The sequence below is a fragment of the Corvus moneduloides genome, chromosome 1 (assembly GCF_009650955.1).
Source record: "Corvus moneduloides isolate bCorMon1 chromosome 1, bCorMon1.pri, whole genome shotgun sequence".
NCBI classification, from domain to species: domain Eukaryota; kingdom Metazoa; phylum Chordata; class Aves; order Passeriformes; family Corvidae; genus Corvus; species Corvus moneduloides.
Window position 1 is genome coordinate 34,937,285 of NC_045476.1, and position 21,141 is coordinate 34,958,425.

General features: G+C 44.2%; 1 protein-coding gene across 2 annotated transcripts in view; it reads left to right on the top strand.

Moving 5' to 3' along the window:
* Positions 1–21,141, top strand: part of AOAH (acyloxyacyl hydrolase) — a 77,255-nt gene that overhangs the window by 51,258 nt on the left and 4,856 nt on the right. For both annotated transcript variants that reach the window (XM_032105080.1, XM_032105071.1), the window contains exons 15-21: positions 1,842–1,878; positions 2,898–2,972; positions 7,919–8,091; positions 10,517–10,575; positions 10,656–10,715; positions 12,260–12,356; positions 16,134–16,210. In XM_032105080.1, coding sequence (XP_031960971.1) covers positions 1,842–1,878; positions 2,898–2,972; positions 7,919–8,091; positions 10,517–10,575; positions 10,656–10,715; positions 12,260–12,356; positions 16,134–16,210 — 578 coding nt within the window. The remainder of the gene's footprint in view (positions 1–1,841; positions 1,879–2,897; positions 2,973–7,918; positions 8,092–10,516; positions 10,576–10,655; positions 10,716–12,259; positions 12,357–16,133; positions 16,211–21,141) is intronic.

The window sequence follows — 21,141 nt, forward strand, 5'->3', positions numbered from 1 at the left end:
ACTGTGCTAATGCTTTCCACAGAGCTGATTATAACTACCTATGCTTTTGGAGGTAATACATACCCAAGAACAGCTTATTGCCTTTTTCGCAAATACTTTTTAATTTCTAGAGGTCCCACTAGTTTATTTATGCTGAAACTGCAGCCACAGTCCAGGGGGCCTTGTGGCAGAATGGCTTAAACAGAGGGTGTTCAGCTCTAGCTGAAGAAGGGCTATTAAACAGAAAAAAAACAAACTACTGGTAGCTATGTTCCAAGTCATATTTTCTAATGTTTTTGTGGGGCTCTTATCCTGCTGAAAAGAGCTTCTCAGTAGAAGGCCTGGATTTTTCAACGGATCAGCAACCCCCAGGAGAGAAGCAGCAGATAGATGCACTCATTTTTAAAGTGGAAGAACTGGATTATTTAAAACATAAAGGATTCCTTGATATATGCAGTTGGCATCTCTGTGAGTGGTAATAACAAAGGCATCACTATTAAAATGCAAAGTGTATTATTGCTACCTTAGGGGTTTATCTCTTAGATCTCTTCTCCCATACCAATCCAGCAGGGATTTAATGATGTTCTGTCCACAAGTTTCCCCCCAAGAGCTGCAGGGAGGACAGGATTTACACCTCAAAGCAAGCTTCAGAGGCACAATGCAGAAAAGAGAAGAGAGAGACCAGGGAAGAGTTGATCTGAGAATAGGAGGAGGATAAAACAAGAGGAGAAAGAATGAAAAAAGAGAGAGAGAAAATACTGCAAAGTAAGAGCAAGTACTACCTGTAGGATCTGCTTCTCTGAAGTTTGTTTCTGTACATTGCTATGAGGTGAGCTTCTTGCAATCACAGCCCTAGTCTCATCTTGAACGAAGCATAAAGACTTTTTTGGCTCCTTGTTTGCTATGCCTCTTGTACTGCAGGTGATGGAGTTTGATTTTTGCGCTGGGGATGGTTGGGATCAATGTGCATAGCCTTTAAAGACCTGGTATTAACTTTAATGCATAAAAACTTTACTAAATGGGAATACTCTTCTGATTCAAAGCATAAATGAAATATTACAGATGTTCACAGATGTTTAGGTGTAGCCAACTCCTCTCCTCAAGGAGGAAAGATTTTCATCCAACCTTTTGGGTGAATCGCTATTGAAATGCAGAGCTTCTTGGGAGAACTGCAGCTGGCCTAATACTACTTTTTCTAAGTCTGACACTTGTGGGGAGAGCAATGAAGGAACCCAAACACTGGTGTCTACAGCTATTTAAGGTGCTTTGTGGTATCTTTCCCACCTCCAGCTGCCTCTCCAGAAGTGCACAATCTCTCACGCATCTTGTGATGTATCTGCCAGCCCTGCTGCAGCTGTCTTGGATACTCTGGGATGTCAAAAATGGCACTTGTGCCTATGTTTAGGACCTGAATCAGTCCCAATGTGGTATAGCTGTGAGACACTTACTCTCTCAGAAGAGTGAGAACAGTTCTCTTTGCAATTTATAGGGAAAGTTAAAATAGACCAACTGTTGACAAGTCAGGTTGGCTGGTTTACAGGAGACTACTACGTTCAACAGATGGGAAGAAGCTGCCAGATCTGGATTAAAAGCCGGATCCAAACAACCCTGCACTTCAAAGTATTTGATTTTCTACAGTCTGAAGTGTGGGACTCTTAAGAAAGCAGCAGGTCCCTGGATATAGCTTTACTTCTTAGTGCCAACACCTAAAAAGGTTACAGAGATGAATTGTTGCTCCCTTTTTACTTTTAGTGCTTCTACATTCTTGGAAATACGCGATGAAGTTTGGGTTTGCATTCCGGATTTTTTTGTCACTCTAACAATGCTGTACTATTTCTCTTGTTCCTCCTGTGTGTGATCAGGTGGTTCTTCAGGAAACCTCCTCTCATTAATAAAAAGGTGAGTGTTTAATGGGATTCAAGACCTAACTTGAAGTACATAAGCACTGATGGAGTTTTACTTCTTTGACAGAAACAAGCAAAGCACTGTGAGGAATATATTATCCATGAGTATTCTAAAATGCACAGCTTCCCTTGACCAGCATGCTCTGAAGTGCTGGCTGTTTCTTCTCTGGTATAAACATCATTAAACTGAAGAAAAACTGGTTTTGAGTGTGGGTATCACTATCTCCAGGGCCTTGAACTTGGCTCAGTTAAGCCAGGGGACCATTTCCAGTGATTTTAGGGAAGAGACTAAGCCTTTTCTGTAAATCTGTTCGTTGGGTCCCCTTAACTGCGTGTAGCAATGTAGATAGACATGGGCAGGTCCACTGCAATTTCCATATGGATATAACTGAGTAGCTGCTGGGTAGTGAGAGCAGCAGCTCTCCTTTTCAGATGAATTTGGGTGGGTTGTGATCATCTGGATTTGATTTAGTTTGCTTGACACTGATGTAGTTCACATCCTAAAGGATTTATTTGTCTCTCCTCCAGAAAAAGTAATAATGAATCCTTGCCCTCTAGCACTGAGGTTCAAACTACATCCTGATTTGATCTTGAGTTCAATTCTACAGGTAGACTTAGCTGTCAGCCAAACCTAGTCTTCCTCTCCCATCTCTGATTTAAAAATTCCCGTCGTGATTCATGTCTTTGCCCCAATTGATTTGGCTTCTGAATAACACAAAGAAAATAGAAAGCCAGCAGGAAAAACAGTGAAATAGACAAGTTCATGAGCAGCAAAAAGGAGAAGTGAAAAAACTTTATTTAAGACACTTTACTAAAGTATAGAACTAGAGTGAAAAAAACCCAACCACCCAACAACAAAAAAAAGCCCTCTCCCAAACATAAGAGCATAGTCTTTTGGTCATTGGCCATATCCAACCAGGATACTTCCAAATGTGATCTCACAAAAGCACACTGTTCAATTCAGACACTGAGAATGTATTTCCCCATTAATATGGCTCCATATTTATCTTTTAGTTTGGCCAGAAATCAGCTGTTGGACAATCCAGCCATAGTTATCTATGCTACAATTGGGAATGATGTCTGCAATGGGTAAGGTGTAAACTAAATGAACGTTTATAGTAGCATAAATTTGACTTCTTTAGAATACTGCTGACTGCCTGGACATTTGTGTCTCACTGCTTTGCACTCTTCCATGGTGGCATTTTTCTTTGCTATTGGTCTTTATTTCTTAATTTTCTGCTGCAAATACTTGTTTCTTTACCTGTATTTGTCATAGGCACCTACCAATCCTCATTTGGAGCTTGCCTTTCTTTCTTTCTTTTATAAGCCAGTCATAAAATGACCAATGGTATGTCTGAAGTAATTATTTCTAACTTAGCAAAGGAAATGAATAATAACAACAGGAGGGGGAAAAAAAAGTGTTTAAAAGCATGTATATCTGTCTTACCCAGTGTGCCACCTCCTGTCAGGAGGGTGAGCGTGACTGGTTTATCATTTCTGAGGAGTGAGAAAATAATCCCCTGTCGAGGTCTGTTTTCACCCTGCCTCTGCTGCCTGCAGTCTTTGCTGTGCTCTCCTGATGAGGTGTTTTGTCTTTCTGGCTTTACTCACATCATAAGCTCTGCAGGAGAACGAACTGAAGCTTTCGAAACTAATAGTTGCGGTATTACATTAGCAATGCTCACAGGGACACCAAGAGTTCACTGGTTGGGTGCTTCCCTTCCTCCTGGTAGTGGGAAGGCAGAAAACACCTTGCAACCAGGCCAGTGCACAGCACATCCCTACTGCAGTTTTGGTTTTGCAGGAGGTCTGAGTGCTAGTGCAACATTATTTTCACCATGTTCGGTCTTCATCTTTTCTTGTACGTGGAAGAAATCAATCTGACTTACATACACAGACTTACACAGAGACTCACTTTGACAAATTCTGCACACTCAGCTAAGTTTCCTTCCAACGATTTTGAAAATTCTCACCTGCAGGTTGTATAATGAAGTTGGAGCTATTATGCAGGCTGTCAGACGTGGCCATGAAAATGGCCAAGGTTTGGTATCATAAAACTGCTTAAAAGGCAGTTCATGGGTTGAAACTCTGCTTGACAGGGGTTGTGCTCCAGATGAGGATGTCCAAAGGCCAGGCAGAGCTTTTCTTGGCACTGCAGCACCTGGGAGCCTTCAGCTGGGGCAGAAGTGGGACCACAGGAGCACCTTTTAGATCCTTTCCTGGCATCACCAGCGCCCTAGCCACAGGCAGGCAGCATGCAGAGATCACCTCCCATGAAACCTCCACCCTCTGGTGCTTGTGCTCTCTCTGCTCCCCTGCCCAAAACTGCCAAATCTGCCCTCAGCATCCTGCTCCTGTTAGGGGAAAGATGCACAAATCCTCAAAAGCAATGCTACCATGCTCTGACAGAGTGGGAAAAGCAGTCACAGGCCTCCTGGTACTCGCTGACAAGACTGTCCTGGGGATCTGTTTACTGGGAAGCTAATGGAGATACCGTTGCATCCATTGCCAGGATGATAAAGCCCCTACTTCCCCCTCCACAAAAAATTAAAAATCCACCTTCGCTGAAGTCCATGGCTCCTGCCATGGAGACTTTCAAGGTGTCTTCTCACAGGCTTGGCCCAGGCTCTGTTGTACACATATTTCAATTCTGCTGTGTCACTGCCTTTGCTAAAAGCACCTCTTTTTCCTTTGTTTTATTTCTCATTCTGCAGGTTATTCCTTTTGCTTATCCTGTATCTAACACTGCTTTCTACTCTTGTCTGAAGTAAAAAGAAATTTTCAGAAATGTAAACTATTTTGACCTTGCCTCACCCATTTGTTTATTCCAAAACCTGCCAGAGCAGTATTTAATACTTGTTTGAAACTCTGATATCTTTTTATCCTAGCATCCGCTATCGAGCAGAGAGACTTTTGTCTGCTCAAATTCTCGCTGCTGTTTTCTGTCTGTTTTCTTCCAAAACATTCACAGCATCAAAAGGGGCTATCAGGCTGTACTGATCCCTGTGACTCCTGCAAGGAAAGATGCTGCAGCTTCTGTAGCATCGTGCTGTTTCCATTGAGGGGGCTGGACAGCAGAGAGAGATTTTTTTCAGTGTCCTGTCACTGTGTAGCTGCCCTGGCTCTGATGTACCTACAGAGGTTACAGAGGATGCAGAGCATCTGATGGGCTTGACTTCAAACCTAGGGCTTGGCAAATAAAAACCCCTTCAAGGACAGCTTTAAACTGCAGCAGTACAGCCTTCCTGGCCTTATTCTGCATTTTGGCTTCAAAAGAGGGCATAGTGCTGAGCATACTGTAGACACAGCTCTTCCCAAAGCACTGTTAAAATGTGAGTATTTCATCCCATGCGAAGAGTGGGGCAATGAGTAATGTGGATGTTCGTAGAGGGAAAAGATAATGAAATTGGCAGCCTGTGTTACAGATTTCCAGTGGTCTCCACACCGTGGTGTCCAAACAGGGGGTTAGAAAAATAAAGACAGATGGCAATGGTATCTCTCAGCCCACCAAGGTGTGAATGTGGGATACAGAAATCTAGAACAAAAAAAAAAGATCAGACAAGAAAATAATGAGCACCAGAAGTCTCAAATGCTGTACAATTACTGCAAATACTAATTGCATTTAGTGTATGGCACTGCTTCTCCAGCCTCTCCTTCACAGGTCTGCACTTACGGCATCTGCAACAAACAGCAAGGTGACAGCAGCAAAGCAGGCTGAGCAGGCACCCACCATGAAAGGACCTTGTACAAAGTGGCACCAGTGCCAGCAAGAGCATAATGCTCCTTTATTGTAAGACTATCAGCACCAAAGAGCTGCTGCACCCTCAGGCCCTGGAAACAGTGTGTGAGCAGGCAACATTTCTAGCCCTCATGCCCTGGGCATACCAGCCTTACGCAGCAAGCCCAGGGGAATGAGGTGAGGGTACCACAATGGACCCTGGTGCTCACCCAGACACCTTGGAGTCTTTATGGCAGAGCCAAAATAGAATGTGCCTACAAGGTTGCTTTCTTCTCATTTGGTTTTAATTTCGTAGCCTGGCAAAGAAAGGAAATTTGAAGAAATACACTAACATATCTGCATGACTTCAATACCATATGACAAGAGAAAGTGGAATTATGAATGTCATATTAATTTTGGCTTATACTGACATGTTTACTTGTGGTAGAGGCCTTACATCAGACCGGTATTTTGATACCAAGTGCTGCAACACCTGTAGGCGAAATGAAGTAATTTCAGAGCAAATCCACAGTCTTATCTCAAAAGTAGCTTGACTGGGTGGCTGTCACAAGGATAAACCATAATCTTAATGCTGTTTTTCAGTTCTCCCTACTAGGAAGTCTCAAATGCTTCAGCAGCACATACTGCATTAAGATAAATTTCTGGGCCCAGGAAACTCACCCAATTATTATTTTGTGTGCAAAATGCAGCTCACTGAAGAATCCCAAATCCTTCTAAGGGAACATGCTTCTCCCACACAGGACTCAGCACCCACTCCCCCCCTCTGAACCCAAGCATTTCTAATGCCTTGAAACAGAACAACAATGCCTTGGAAAGCTCCTGCTTCTATGGTGTTCACTGACAAGGAGTCTGACCCAATTCACCAGCAGCTGGCTCAGCACTGCAAGCATCAAGTTTGCCCTTCTCTTACCCCTGGGAAGCCAAGAAAGAGATGAAAGGACTTTCCTAAGGAAAGGGCCTGGATGGAGCCTTCTGGCTGCTAAAGTGATTGCTTTTCTACAAGCAAAGAGAACAAGCAAGAGGAAAAAATGTGGGAACCACTAAAACAGTGAGGCTGGTCATTAGTGCAACCTTCCTGCTTGGAAGGACATCCCCTGTCTTACTTCTTAATCTTTCTCTCTGAACGCCTTGATCAGCTGAGCCACACCACCAAGATGGAAGGAAAACTGTCACAAGACCTTGCTTCCCAAGGTGGATGGATCCTCTCTTGTTGGGATGGGACTGCCTTCTGAGGGCTGTGTTCCCCGCCTTGCTGTCAGCCCCGTTTGGGCGCGGGCACCATGAGAGTGCGGCAATAGGTCTCAGGCGCGAGAGCACGTGGACACTTTTTCTGTAATAAAGTGGTTGCTATAATAATGTAACTAGAACATTGTTCTCCAGGCAGCCTGGGGTGGTTTTGCTTGTTTGTTTTCCTTATATAAATTGAAATGTATTTCAACTTTAGGATTTCATTTCCCCCCACACTCCTGTGGCATTTACAGCTAAATACAAGAGGGGAAGGATAAACCCGAGCTGGGGAATCTGGCTTGAAGAGGTTCACGCCTGACAGTGAGTCACAACATGTGGGCATTCAGTCCATGTGGAACACTGACACAGCTCCTGTACCCCAATGGACTATTTTAATCTTAGATATCGCCTCTCTCCAGGCTCACATGTTTGTCCAGACCCCTCTCCTGCCCTCCTGCAGAGCTCTGGTAAGAGGTGTAGGACATGTGAGAGACAAAGCTACCTTAGATATTCCTACCTTGCATAATCAAAGAGCATGTTGAATATAAGCTATGCGCAGGAACCCATGGGGAAAGAAGTCCTACTTTCACCCAGCTGTGATGACGGATTTGCTTTGCATCACTTCTTTGCTTGCTTTCTCTCTTCTGCTTCTTCCTCGCTTATTGAACAATAACTGGTTTGTTTTGGTTTTTCACCTAGATCCCCCCAAGTTTTCTTGCTTTTACTCTCTCTTCTTCCCCTGTCTCACTGAGGAGGAAGGGAAGGAAGGGAAGCAGATGAGCAGCTGTGTGATGCTTAGCTGCCCACTAGAGTTAGGTGCCCACTGTATAAAAAAGGGATGCATCTGTCTGTTGTAGCAGAGAGATGGGGCACACTGAGGGAGGGAGGTTTTTATATCACGTCTGATTTTGGCAATGACAAGTGAGAGACATCACAACATTTTTCTAAGGTTTCATTCAGTTGACTTAATGTGGAAAAGCAGCAAACAGAGGAAGTGACACTGTTTCAGGTGCCTTTTTGGGGACACAGTATTCTTGACACCATGTCCTTTTGGCATCCTCTTCTTTAGGGAACGTAACACGCTGGCCCACATGACCACACCCAAAGAAATGCTCTCCAATGTGGTGCAAGCTCTGCGATACCTGGACTCCCATCTTCCAAATGGCAGCCATGTGATTTTAACAGGCTTGGTAGACGGTCGCTTCCTCTGGGATAACCTGCATGACAGATACCATCCTCTAGGTAAATATGAGGTGTTGTGGGGTTCCTCCTGGTTATCTGCCCATTCATGTTGCCTTCTCTCCCTAAAAAATCTACGAATCTATTAATGATTTCAAGCAAACCTGACAGAGTAGAGGAGATCTGAGAGATATGAGCCATATATTGGCTGTGCTGCAGAAGTAGGAATGACAGCTCTTACCATCCCCAGTGCAAGACAGGTCAGTCCCCTATTCTGCCTGGTTCCCCCACCAGCTCTACCCACCCAGCTCCAAACCCAGGCTCAACACATGCTGTGGTGGTGTAAACAAGCTGTTCTACCCCAGTTTTGGCCCAAAATTGTGGCCAACCTGCCTGCACTTCATCCTGATTGTTGTTATAGGTGGAGATGGACATTTAGTTGACACTCACTAATGGATGTTGACACTCACTAGTGGATGTTGTGGTAAAACTGGCTGTGGACCAAGGCAGAAGATTAAGTCAGGGGGTTGTAAAAGACTGTTTTTATATTAGAGAAATGAATTTTCTGACAGTGCTGGGTGCCTGGCACCTCCTTCACTACCTGTGTGTGATGATTGAAACCTCACACCATGTGCAGGCATGTTTTGGGGCATTCCCTAAGAGTGTAGTTACTGTAAAGTGCTTTGGGGCATTTTTTTCAGAGATTTGGCGGCTATCTGTGGGTGCCTGTCATCTCAGGGTGTGAATGACATGATACCTCTGACCATTAACAGATCACTTAGTCCTTGATTTTCTAGACCAAAAGCATGCACTTATTTGTATTTTAGTAAAGGAATCTCTTTTGCATCTGACAAGGAGGAAGTTGTTGTCATAATAGTTCGCACCAGCAAAGAGAGAGAGAAGCTAAATCACATCATTAAAATGGTAGATTACAGCTTCAGATGATGTTGGCAACCACCGGTAACACAGCTTGCAGCACACCCTGTGCTGTAGTTTCCCAGTGTTCCCTAGGGATTAGCAATGGGCCATCTTCCATTACCATCTTACCATTACCATCTTCCCCATTTCTACTCCTGTATTTTTCCCTCATAACCACTATACTAGTAACAATGAAAAAAAAAAGAAAAAAAGAGAAAAATCTTGCCCCTTTCAGGGTAGGGGGAACCTGTGATAATTAATTTTTAGTCACATAAACCCATTTCTTCCCCTGAGTGCATGTTTATCACAGCGACAGTTCCTCTAACTGGGTATCTAATTATCAGAAACAACACGTAGCCAAATCAGGAGTGATTAACTATAGGATCAGTTGGAAAAATTTCAGAGGGGTAATTTGCCTTGGAGGGACCCAATTAATCCTAAGCAACACGTTTTGCAGCAAGGGATCCCTTCTGGCACATCCTCCGACAGGCTGTGAGTAGGATTCCCAATTTGGCTGCCGGTCAGCCATGACCAGACATCAGTCTGGCTTTCTGCCAGATCCCTGGGCCCTACAACAGCCCATCCCAGGTCCTGATGCTTCAGGCTACAGGAATCTGGAACATCCAGATATCCAGAAGTGACGCTAGATCTTTGAACCCCCCACCTTTTGCTTCCTGGGCAGCTGGAACTGCTGCTGGGAGATGAGCAGCTGTGTGAAAGGCAGGAAGCACATCTGTATCAGGGAGCCACTACAAAGCAACCTGAGAAGCCCTTTTAACTTGGGAGAGATTATACTTTGCAGTTCCTAAAAACAACAGTAAGAAATTCCTATTTCAGAACTGCAAAAATATCAAAGCCTGATGGGATGATCAGTGTACTACAAACAATAAAATAGCTAATACAAAAAAATGTGGCCATTTAATTCCCATCTTAGTTGTAGTTACCGAAGAAGCAAGAAGATTGAGAAAATGGATAATTTTCTCAGCAAGCCAAGCTATTGCATAGTACAGTGAATTTTAGGGAATGTTAGCTGGATGTTTGACTTGGTGCATGAATTTCCTCACCCACACAAGCATATCCACCTCCCTCCATGACAGCAAAATTGTTTCTCCCTTTTAAGGCCAACCTCTGTGAGGTAAATGCAAAACTCAGACTGTATACAGGCACCCTTCAACTTTGCAAACCCTGCATTTCTTTGGCGGGTGAGAGACATGTTAACGGGAAAATATCAGTCACACACGTTGGAGGTTGGCATAGGCTGTGATGACTAACCCCACATGTGAGACAAATCACCTATGAAAGGCCGGAGAGGGATGTTGGAGAAGCAGGTATGGGGCTGTGCACACTGTGGGGACATGGGCACCTCAGCAGCAAGGATGCCTTGGTGCTGCCACCTCTATTGCACCCCAGCTCTGGTGGTGGGAGGGTACCCTGGGGTTAGGGGGTGTGGTGGGGCTCCTGGGGTGCCTCTTCCCACCTAGGGGTGTAAGGCATGGGAATGCACAGATGCGCAGAATGAAGTCACATTTGGCCATCGGGCACGTGAAATTCCGCTCTCTGTGCTTTCCAGGACAGCTGAACAAGGATGTCACGTACAGTCAACTCTACTCGTTCCTCGACTGCCTCCAGGTAAGGTCTGCAGCTGTAGCTTAGGAGCTCCGCATTCATCTTGGCCCACTGCTAAAGCCCCTCTCCTCATGCCTGCCCAGGTGAGCCCCTGCAGCGGCTGGCTGACCCCCAATGAGACCCTCAGGAATCTGACCTCGGAGGTAAGTCTCAATGAGGCTGCTGTGGGATCGCCCCAGTACACCGGCACTCTGCCCTGTGCCTGAGGAGAAAAGTCCAATTGCCTCAAAGGCAAGATGTCAGCACAGGTTTTTTTCCTTCCAAAGGCAAGGAGAAAATGTGGAAATATCCACAACAATCCTTTCAAATGCTTCTCAGGCTCTGGGAGGCAGCATGCTCAAGTTAAGGGATTTGTGAAGGTATTCCTGTTACAACCTCTCAGCTACCCAAATTTATGCTCAAGGGATGTGGTCTCCCCAAGACAAAACTGTTCAGGTTCTTGTTCTTTAAGAAGAAAATGTACCTGATAAGAAAGGAAAGGCTTTTGAATCAAGTGAGCTGTTGGTATGACAGGCCAGCTGCATAGACTTTTCTGGCTGCGGGAGCAGGTCCTGAGAGCAAGAGCCTTACCCTGTTCTCATTTGGGATTTGTGCTAATCTTCCTCTGACACATTTCTGTGGACTTAATCACCAGATGGTGCGACCAGGGAGTATCCAGGCTCAGTGCAGGAATGGGAACAGACAGAAAAGAGATGTCTTAAAACTGACCCTAAAAATCTGGCTGCAGAAGTAAATGACACATAATACCAGCCACTTATTTTCTTACGGTACAAGCTGATTTTTAATCCCAGCAATCCCCTGCAGCCATGTAAAAGAGCCAGTAACCAACTATTATCAAAGGTCTCATCTCTGTGTATGGTTGTATTAATGTTTGCATTCACTAAACAAAAAAATATGGCCTTAATTTCACCAAAGCTTACATTTTATGCACTGTCCCTCTTGACTTCAGAGAAGGCCATTAAGCACATTCCTAAACCTTTGCAGGGTTGCAGCTTATATATTCATACCAACAATACAGAGCAGAGAGTACATGTAACTTCTGTCCATGAACAATGAATATGTCTTCAGGGTATGAATTAATCATTCCGAGTCCTTGTCTGAAACTAATTGTCTGTGTTATTATCCAAACTGCACAATTTATTTAGGAGATCCTGATCTCTGTTATGGCTGCAGAAATTACACTGGATGTATCAGGCAGACACTCAATGGTGGTAATTTACTCTTCTGAAAGTAAGGGTGGAATTTGTTCTGCATAGATAAGCATTATCACCTACAACGTAATAGTGGGAAGGATAATAGGAAAAGAGTACATTTCTCTTGTAGAAAAGTTTTTCATTTCTTTAAGAGGAATGAAAATTACTGGGCTCCAAAAGCAAGAAACTTAGAATATTTATATAAGGACACTACTAAAAGAGGTCTCCAGTGAAATAAGCATATGCTGTGTCAAACTTACGAAATCAGCTGAGGCCTCAGCGCAACCTGCGAGGATGAGCTGGGTAGTCCAAAGGCTGGTGGTGCTCATGTAAGTCCACGTTCTGATGAAGGGCCCCAGTTCACCTCCTGTCCCCCAGCTGACAGAGCAACATTATCTTTCAAACTACTGCCTCTGCATCAGTGATAAAAGCTGGATCCGTGTAAAGCAACATGAATAGCAATGAATAGTCATTATATCACTTGATTTTTGCAGAGAGCATTACAACTTTCCAATGTCCTGAAAGAAATAGCAAGATCTGAGAAATTTGTCAACTTTGATATTTTCTACATGGATTTCCCACTGAGAAAAAGTAAGTTGTTTTTTACCCTGTCTTTCTCACAAAGCACTTACTCAGGTGCTGGGCTGCTGCTATGCTCCTCATATTTTGGCTCTGTACCACGAGAAGGGCAGTATAGTCAGCCAGCCTAGGTGACCCTGCAGTCAGGGCTGTGGCCAAGGAGGGATCCTTAATGCCAGTTTCTCCTGGCTTCCATGGCTGGGGTAACCAGGGACGTTTCCTGAGACAAGATCCCACCACCCCCTTGGGAACAGCAACCTCCCCGCTGGTCCCAGCTGCCGGCACCCACAAGCCCAGTGATGCACAGTACAGTGGCCACTTTCTCTTGGGTAGCAAGGTGACAGGGACAACAGATGTGCCTTTGCTAAGAAGGCCTCCTGCTTGTCCACTGCAGCTTTTCAGGCTGATGTAGAAAAAAAAGAAATCTCAAACCTATCCTGGTCTGTAAGATTTGGTTTTGGTTTTGAACATTGCTTTTATAGCAGGTCATCTAGGCTGGAGATGCATACCTGCAGTGGTCAAAGTGGTCTTCGTGAGATGTAGTTTACTTAGTCACTGACTGGGCTTCATGCTGCCTCCTCTGGGCTGAGCAGTGCGTTGGGAAGGAGATCTTTCAGCAGCCATTTTCCTGCCTCAATAACACAGCTCCACTCTCACTGTTCCCAAAGTAGAAGCACCTCTCCCAGGAATAGCTGGCTTCTTTCCTATGTTTCTTTAAACACCTACATACTACTGTAACTTTTGACTTGAAAAGCTTACAAAACCTGTCCTTCTGTGATCTTTAGTGACATTAGGTAAGCACATTACCTAAATCACTTTCTTCTGCAACTGACACTTAAAAATAAATTAAAACATCCTGGAAACTTTTGTCATTACCTATGAGAGTGAGCAGACATAGTCCCTGTTGGGCTGGGGACAGACACCTGTCCCTGAATCCATCTCAGCTCTGTTTGCCTTGCAAGGTGCACAGGGGTCCAGCTTGAGGCAACACCCAGCATCAGCTTGGATTCTTCACAAGGAGAACCACACTCTTTCTTTTTAAAAATAGGGATCAGCATGAGATGAGGGATTGATTTTGGCAATGTATTTCAAGTAGTTAGATAGTGATGGGAAAGTAGGAAAACAGCTTTTTATTTCTATATCCAGCCTGAATCTCCAGTGTTACAACTTGTCTCTCTCTCTCCTGTTGTGCATTGCTGTGAAGAGAGTGGCCCCATCCTCATCATCTTCCCATAGGCTCTTCCCTGGAATGGACCATCCCTGTCCCTCAACCTCCCTCCATGGGGCCAGAGCTCCAGCCCTGGCCACATTGGGGCCTCTCCAAAATAGCCTGAATGTTTACATTCAAAAAATAGTATATAATAATTAGGGATAAAGCTTTATCTGCATTTCCTTGTTTTTATATTCACATAGAGAGGTAGTTCCATGTTGGTCCTTATTGAAAAATTTTATCTGGGGACTGTATTTTAAATCCGAACGTGCAGGCATCTAAATCCAGAGCCACGAAGGGACAGAAGCACCCTGTCAATACTTTAAAGTGTACTTCTCTAACACTTCTCCCCATTAGTGCTTGGCTGTCCTTGAAACCATGAAGCTGCCATCTCATTTTGCAGCCAAATCCTATCGAAATTCACAAACTTATTTTATCCTACATGACCCAATTCCAGAAACTGGTTCTGGGTCTCATGAAGACCATATGGAGGAGGAGGAGGTAAAGAAATGAGGATGGGAGAGTCAGCCTTTCTGTCCAAAAGTTTCTGTCAGAGAGGTGGGGTCCACTGTCAAGCTCATTCTCATAGTGCAGAGTTTCAGGGTGTCCAAGCCTCCTGGCAGCTTTTGCCTCAGCTACTTAATATTTAACAAGTCATTAGGACTTGGAATGAACTACCTGCTGGGTAGGCAAATTACTTTAATAAGTTAAATTACTAACTTTAGTTAATTTATTTGCTTTCACAAAAGGAAGCATCTTAATATAATTTGCTGTTCTTGATTACATCGCATTAAATACATGAAGTAAACAAAATCACACATGCATATACAAACATCAGCTTTGAAAGACACTTTGCAAAATTTCCTGCAGCCCTGGAGGCAAGGATTCGAACTTGCCGTCAGGAAAGCTGTCAGATCGCGAGTGTGCTCAAAAGCCAGCTAAGGCTACTGACCCACTTTTCTGGTCTCTTTCTGAAGCAAGCAGCAAATCCTCCCCGAAACTCTCCAGACATCAAATATTTAGCAGTGGTTAAACACTGTGATGAGTACATTGATTTCAGGCTGACCTGGGCATATTTATGTACATAGCAGCTCCCAGCTTTTTCCCAGTAAAATTTGAGCATATTAGCATTTATTCTAGGTTCAGATGGACACTCTAGCCCACATGTTGACCTTGACTGAAGAAATTAGTGGTTCCTTTATGAAGCAGTGCAATAAAGAGGGGGATAGGGGTTGCTTGTTATGCCTTTTCCTTGGTGTGGATAGAAGCAAGCTCTGGTGTCATCCAGACAAGGCAAAAGGCATTTCTAAGACAGACTCTGGACATACTCAGTTGGTGGCTATTTGCTCCACTATTCTAGGATTTTTTGAGGTCAGGTATAACAGTGTAAATTAACCTATCTTGATACAAATTTTACTTATCTTACTTACTCCTCTGCTATTTCTGGCACTGGAACAGTAGTCTCTCTACAAAGTAAAGCACAGTATACAGCCTCATACTCCATGTAGGATGTCATATATAAGGAGTTAGGTAAGTTCACTGTGCATCTATATGCGCACTGCATGGAGTAATCTAAGGTAAATATGTGTTGTGCCCAACATACTGTAAATTTGAAACAAACCTACAAGCCCCGTGCCTTGAAACAGGTTTTGGGCACTGTCTGAAGCATCACAAGTGGGTTTTTATAGTCAAAGCAGGAATATCACCTCTTTGTGAATGAGAGTTAGCGTGGGGACCCAGACAGCACTTTTTGACACAATAACCAGGGTCCAAAAAACAGCAGTGAGCCCAGATCAAACTGTGGTGCTTGAATGGAGAACATTTTCCTCCTGACAGGATGCTTGCATAATGCTATTAAGAATTCTCAATCTGTCATTATAAAAGGAATTATTGAATTTACAGTCTGTTAATGCCATATCCACTAGTCCCATGTTTGATCACTCCACAGCCCTTTTTGAAGAGAGAAAGCTTTTTACTTCTCTAATGGCTCCAGGGCTTACAGCACAGCATCATTTGCATTGAATGTCACGCTTATGCAATTCAAAAGGTTATTTTGTTGGAGTTGAAAAAGACCACTCAGAAGATAAGTAATCAAAAATGACAGTCTGTTCATGCAGACTTCAGCCCATGTGAATATTCTGTTACCATCTCTTTCCCTAAAAAGCACTGTTTTCTTCATCTCTATTTTTTCTTTTGCACTGCTGAAGATGCAACTAACATGGGAAATGCAAAAGTATTAAATCAGTATTAAATAATTTACAGCCTTACTTGCTACAGCATCCATCTTAGTTGGGAGGGAAAGTGAATTGTTTTACAATCATTTATGTTCAAAGCGCTTTCTTGCATAAATATAGCAGAGGAAAAAAATAACAATAAAGGCTTAAATACTGCCCCAAGGAGAGGGGATTGTACACACTATTGGCTCTGACAACTTTATGTGAATTATCATAATCTTCACGCAGAGCTGTCGTGTGCTTAAAAATACCAGCGGTGCTTTGAGGAGGAGGGGGGTACATCTCTGGGTGGGCATCTCCGTGCTCACTGGTTGGTGATAACCCCTCTGCCTGTGCTCTTTGCAGCAGCTGAGGAGTGGCGCAAGATGGGAGGTGAGCCCTGGCAGCTGATCGAACCAGTTGATGGCTTCCACCCCAGCCAGGTAAAACCCAGCCCCAGGAGATGGGTGGGAGCAGGTGGGATGTGGGAGCAGGTGGGATGCTGGTGCCCGTTACTGCCCCAGGCACCCAGCTGGCATGCCACAGGCATGCAGGTTTGGGGAATCTGTCTTTTAAAAAAGAGAGAGAGTCATAGAATCATTTAGGTTGGAAAGATCTCTAAGATCATGGAGGCCAACCACTAACCTAACACTGCCAAGTCCACCAGTAAACCCTGTCCCTAAACAGCACATGTACAAGCCTGTTAAATACCTCCAGGGACAGTGATGCACCCATTTCCATTGGCAGCCTCTTCCAAGGCTTGGCAACCCTTTTTATTTCCCTGAAATAATTTTTCCTAATATCCAATCTATACCCTCTCTGGTGCAGTTTGAGGCCATTTCCTCATATCCTATTAATTGTTTCATGGGAGAAGAAACCAACCCCCACCTCATCACAACCTCTGATGATTTGTTAGATGATAGCATAAGAAGAATATGATTGTAGAGAGCACTAAGATCTCCCCTCAGTGTCCTTTTCTCCAGGCTAAAAAACTTCTTTTCCCTCAGCTGCTGCTCAGTAAGTCTTGTGCTCCAGACTCTTCTCCATCTCCATTGCTCTTCTCTGGACAAGCTTCAGGACCTCAATGTCTTTTTTGTTCAGCCCAAAACTGAACACAGGATTCAAGGTGCAGCCTCACAGTTGCTGAGTACAGGATGACGGTCACTGTCCTGGCCCTGCTGGCCACACCATTGCTGATACAAGCCAGGGTGCCTTCTTAGGCCAGTCTAAATGACAGCTGTAGCCCCAGAGCTGATATCTCCATTTCTGATGGCTGCACTCTGCTCTGACTCCTGCAAGGTCTTCTGCCTTTTCCCCTTACTGACCAGTATCGTGGCCAAACAGGTCTTAATGCGCAAAAACTGATCCTCACCACTTAGGCTGGCCAGCTGCCTGCCCAAACACCCGTGGGAGTTGTGCAGGATCAGGACAGTAAGGCAGCACTGCAAAAACCAGACAGGTCTTCTCCAGCCCTGCCCTTGCCCTGCAGCCTCTGAGGCTGCAGGTTTCCCTGTCACAGTCTGGAACAAAGATTCCTTTTTGAAGTTATACATTTAAATTGCTTATGCTCAGCAGCTACATATTACTACGTTTTCACTTGCTTGCTTGGCCTCCTAGAACAGGTGGCAGGAGAAGGTTTACAGTCTGTTTATTACAGAAATAAATAAAAGAAGGAGAAGCAGCTGCTCCACTGTAAGTCCTTGCTTACGTTCAATAATCTAGTGTGAGCTTGCCTGGTTCCCACCATGCTCACTTCAAATTAGTTTTTTTCTGACCCTATAAAAAATGTGGAGAGAGCATGTTCTGCAGTCAGCTGCAAGCAAAACCAGTTTTCTATACACCACCTGCAGGTTTCAAACACATGTGCAGAGGAAAGCAGCAGTCAGTCTCCTTTGCAAGCAAACCCCACCACACTGCCCAGCCACTGGCAGTGCCACTTGGTAGCTCCAGATCATGGGAGGATTTTATGGGCCAGTTTTATGTTGTGAGCTAATGCCCTGCATGTGTTGACTCCCACAGCCCCATCTCCATATAACCCAATGTGAGGCCGCTTTCCACACTGGGAAAGAGCAGTCAGTGGAGAAGCACTTCAATGGGAGCGAGTTGCAAGCACTGATGGATTCCAGCACTGCAGCAGCTTCTCCATTGACTGTGCTTCAGTTCAGAGAGGGGAGACGTGCTGGGAGTACTCCAAAGGCAAAATAGATGCTTTAGGTGCTATCTTTTACGCCCATGTTAGTCACTCGGGGCAATACAGTGCCTTGCTTAGCCATGCCAAATTAAAAGATCCTCCTGTTTGAAGAGGGACTCCTTCATAGCAGAAATTCCTGCCTGTCTACCACACAAGTACCAGAAGACAGCTGCGTGAAAGTATGAACTCACAGCCTGGGGATGTGGAGAAAGTGTGCCTTGATTTTTGGCTGCAGGCCTTTCGCAAGGAAGCAATTAGAGAAAACTCAGCAAATGAAATGAGAGTGAAAACAGTGACAAAGCAAACCCCATTCCCACCCCTGCCATCTGGGGAAACTGTGCAATATGAAGTCTGGAGTGCAATGGAAACTTTTGCATTATTTTCTTGGCATTATTTTCCTGTCATTATTTTCCTGTCATTATTTTCCTGTCTTTCCCTGAGGCTGGCCTTAGGTTTCTTATAACCCCCAGGACCAGGCCACAAAGGGAGCCAGGCTTGCCATATCACAGCTTTTCATCCAGCCTCCTGCCCACATCCTGTATCCCACCAGCAGCTGCAAGGTAGCACAGAGTTGAAGGCAGCAAATGTTTATCTTAACAGAATCCTTCCTTATCCAAAAGAAAATTACAAAAGGACACTGAAGGACAGCTGCAAACCCTACTTGCAGCCCCCAGAGTGCTGAGCTCCAGGATCCAGTCAAGTACTGCCGTATTTCACTCCCTCTGGACCTGGCATCCTGCAGTGGTTATGATCTCTCCCTCCTGCTGTTAGGATGACGTTAATGCTTTTATAGGTACATTCTCCCTTACAGTCAAGGTGCCAGCTGTAGATATGCCTCACTTCATGTGAGTTATTGTCCTCCTAGGATTTATTAATTAGCCTTATCCAAACATCCACCATTTTAAATCCGTTTTTCTTTTCCTGTTGGAGTGGAGAAGTCCGTTATCAACATACCACTATTTGGAGTGAGACGCAGCACTCTGCCCCAAAAGAGTGACTCCTTTAGTAAATAGAAGGGGAAGTGTGGGCAGAGAACTGCTATTTTAGAGTATGCTTAAGGAAGATGATAAATAATTCACTCACTCCTCATACAAGTTTTATTTAAAGTTTTGCTTTCTCCTGACATGAATGCCTCTGGCCAGGTATGGTTTTTGTAGCATATAGAGCTGCCTAGCGGGAGAGGATTGATTCCGTGCAGCTTGTCAAGTGGGCAGAGGCTCTTTCTTCCATCCCTGCAGCTATTCCCCCCACCTCAAAGGCATCTTGATAAATACAACAGATAAGATACCTAGCCAGGGCATTTCTGCTGAATTTTCCCTCTGTAGATCTTGAAGCACCTGACAAATATTGCCAAATTTTTGAATTGAGCAGCACTCCAAGGAAAGCATAAACACCTTAGCTCTTGCCTTCAATGCAGAGAAATTTTGAAGTTTGGGATGAAGGAACCACTCTCTGTGCCCCTTTCACCCCAAGGGTGAGCTGGCAAGTGTGATCACTAGGTGACCCCTAATCACTGTGGTACAGCAAGGGGCAGGATAAGCTGGTGTCCGTTGTAAGCCCCCAAATTTCACCTGCTGTTTATCCACTGTCTCTTTAATTAAAAAAAAAAGGTTGTCCGCTGGTATAAACATGGCAGAAGCAGGTGTCAATGTGTATATCCAGGAGTCCAGAGGTCCAGACATTCTGGAGGAGTGTGGGAGGGAATTGAACCTTTCTAACTGAAGCTTGCATACGTTGCAAGGAGAAGGAAAAGAGAAAAGAAAAAAGGCCACACTCACCCTGTGCCATCAGAGCTAGTGCAGTTTTTCATGCATTGCAGAAAGGTTAGGCAGGCAGGAAAAACTAGCCCACAGTCCCTACTCCAGGCAATATTTTATATTTAAAAATCTTGAAAGATGGGATAAACACCAAGTCCTAATTTGTTTCACTGTGCCCAGAACCACATTCCCTTCCTGTAAATTTCTTGTGAGGAAAGGGGTTTCCTGCATGTTTTTTTTTTAAGTTGCGAAACAGGAGGGTGCAAACAAAACACTCATAATTGGCATAACTGCATTCCACTAAAGTTTCAAAGTTAAAATTTGCCTCCATAAAGTGTTTTCCAAAACATGCAGCGCAGGATGGAGGCAGAAGAAATTCACGCTATTTACTTTTGACACTTAAAATCAAAGTGATTCACTCAGTCCTCCCAAGTTTCCTCTAGAGCTGTTTTTGAGACGCCATTCCCCAAAGTTCAGCTTGGTTGTCCTTGGGAAAAAATCTGTCTTTCTCTTCCCAGTGACTATAGAGGGAGCCCAGGGAATTTCTTCAGCATCTCCTCCTTACTACAAAATTTCACTGCAAATCTTTATGAATGCCAGATGGCTTCAAGGACACCACTTCCCTCTAGAACAGTCGATTGCTTTGTTTGGATGACAGGGCCATGCATTTCAACAGGATCCTGCATAAATGGCTTCCTTTCTTGCTTTTATGAAGGTATCAGGGAGAATGCAAAAGCCCTGAGCATCACAAACTGGAACCTGAGACGCTTGGAAGATTCTTAATGTTTATATACAGGCAGGAAAGCACAGCTTGAGTGTGATTAGCTTCTCCCTTTTTCTTCCTTAAGTCATAGCAAAGCACATTCCAGGCAGAAATAAAGAGGAAAAGATGAAGTGACGCATATCAGATGAGTTGGGTATTTACACTTTGCTGAGAATCATGCCTATCACCTGTTTGCTGAAGACAAGGAAAACAGCCAGAAACTGCTGAAATAACACAGCCACCTCCCAGTTGCAGTCACCCAGAGCACTGGGAGGAATGGATAGTATCTCCTTTTAAAAACTTGCTTAGGGGTTGCCATCTTCACAACAACAAAAAAATAATTGCAAAGCTCATAAAAATTATAGCGCGTCTCAAAGCGCAAGAATTTTGGAATTTAAAAAAGACCTGCAAGAAAGCGATTTCCAGAATCACAAACCCTTCTCTGTGCTAAACTACTCATCCAGAATAAATTATTGAAATCATTGGGACATCAAGAAACTATGCGTGGACAGAATCTAATTCAGATAAAAAGGGTAGTTTAAGTACATATACCCTAAATTACAGTCAGCATTAGTCTGAACACTGTAGAGCATATGTCCAGTGATACCTTTGCAAAGGGTGCACCATGCAAAGACAGTAGGGTTTTTTAAACCAACCACCCAA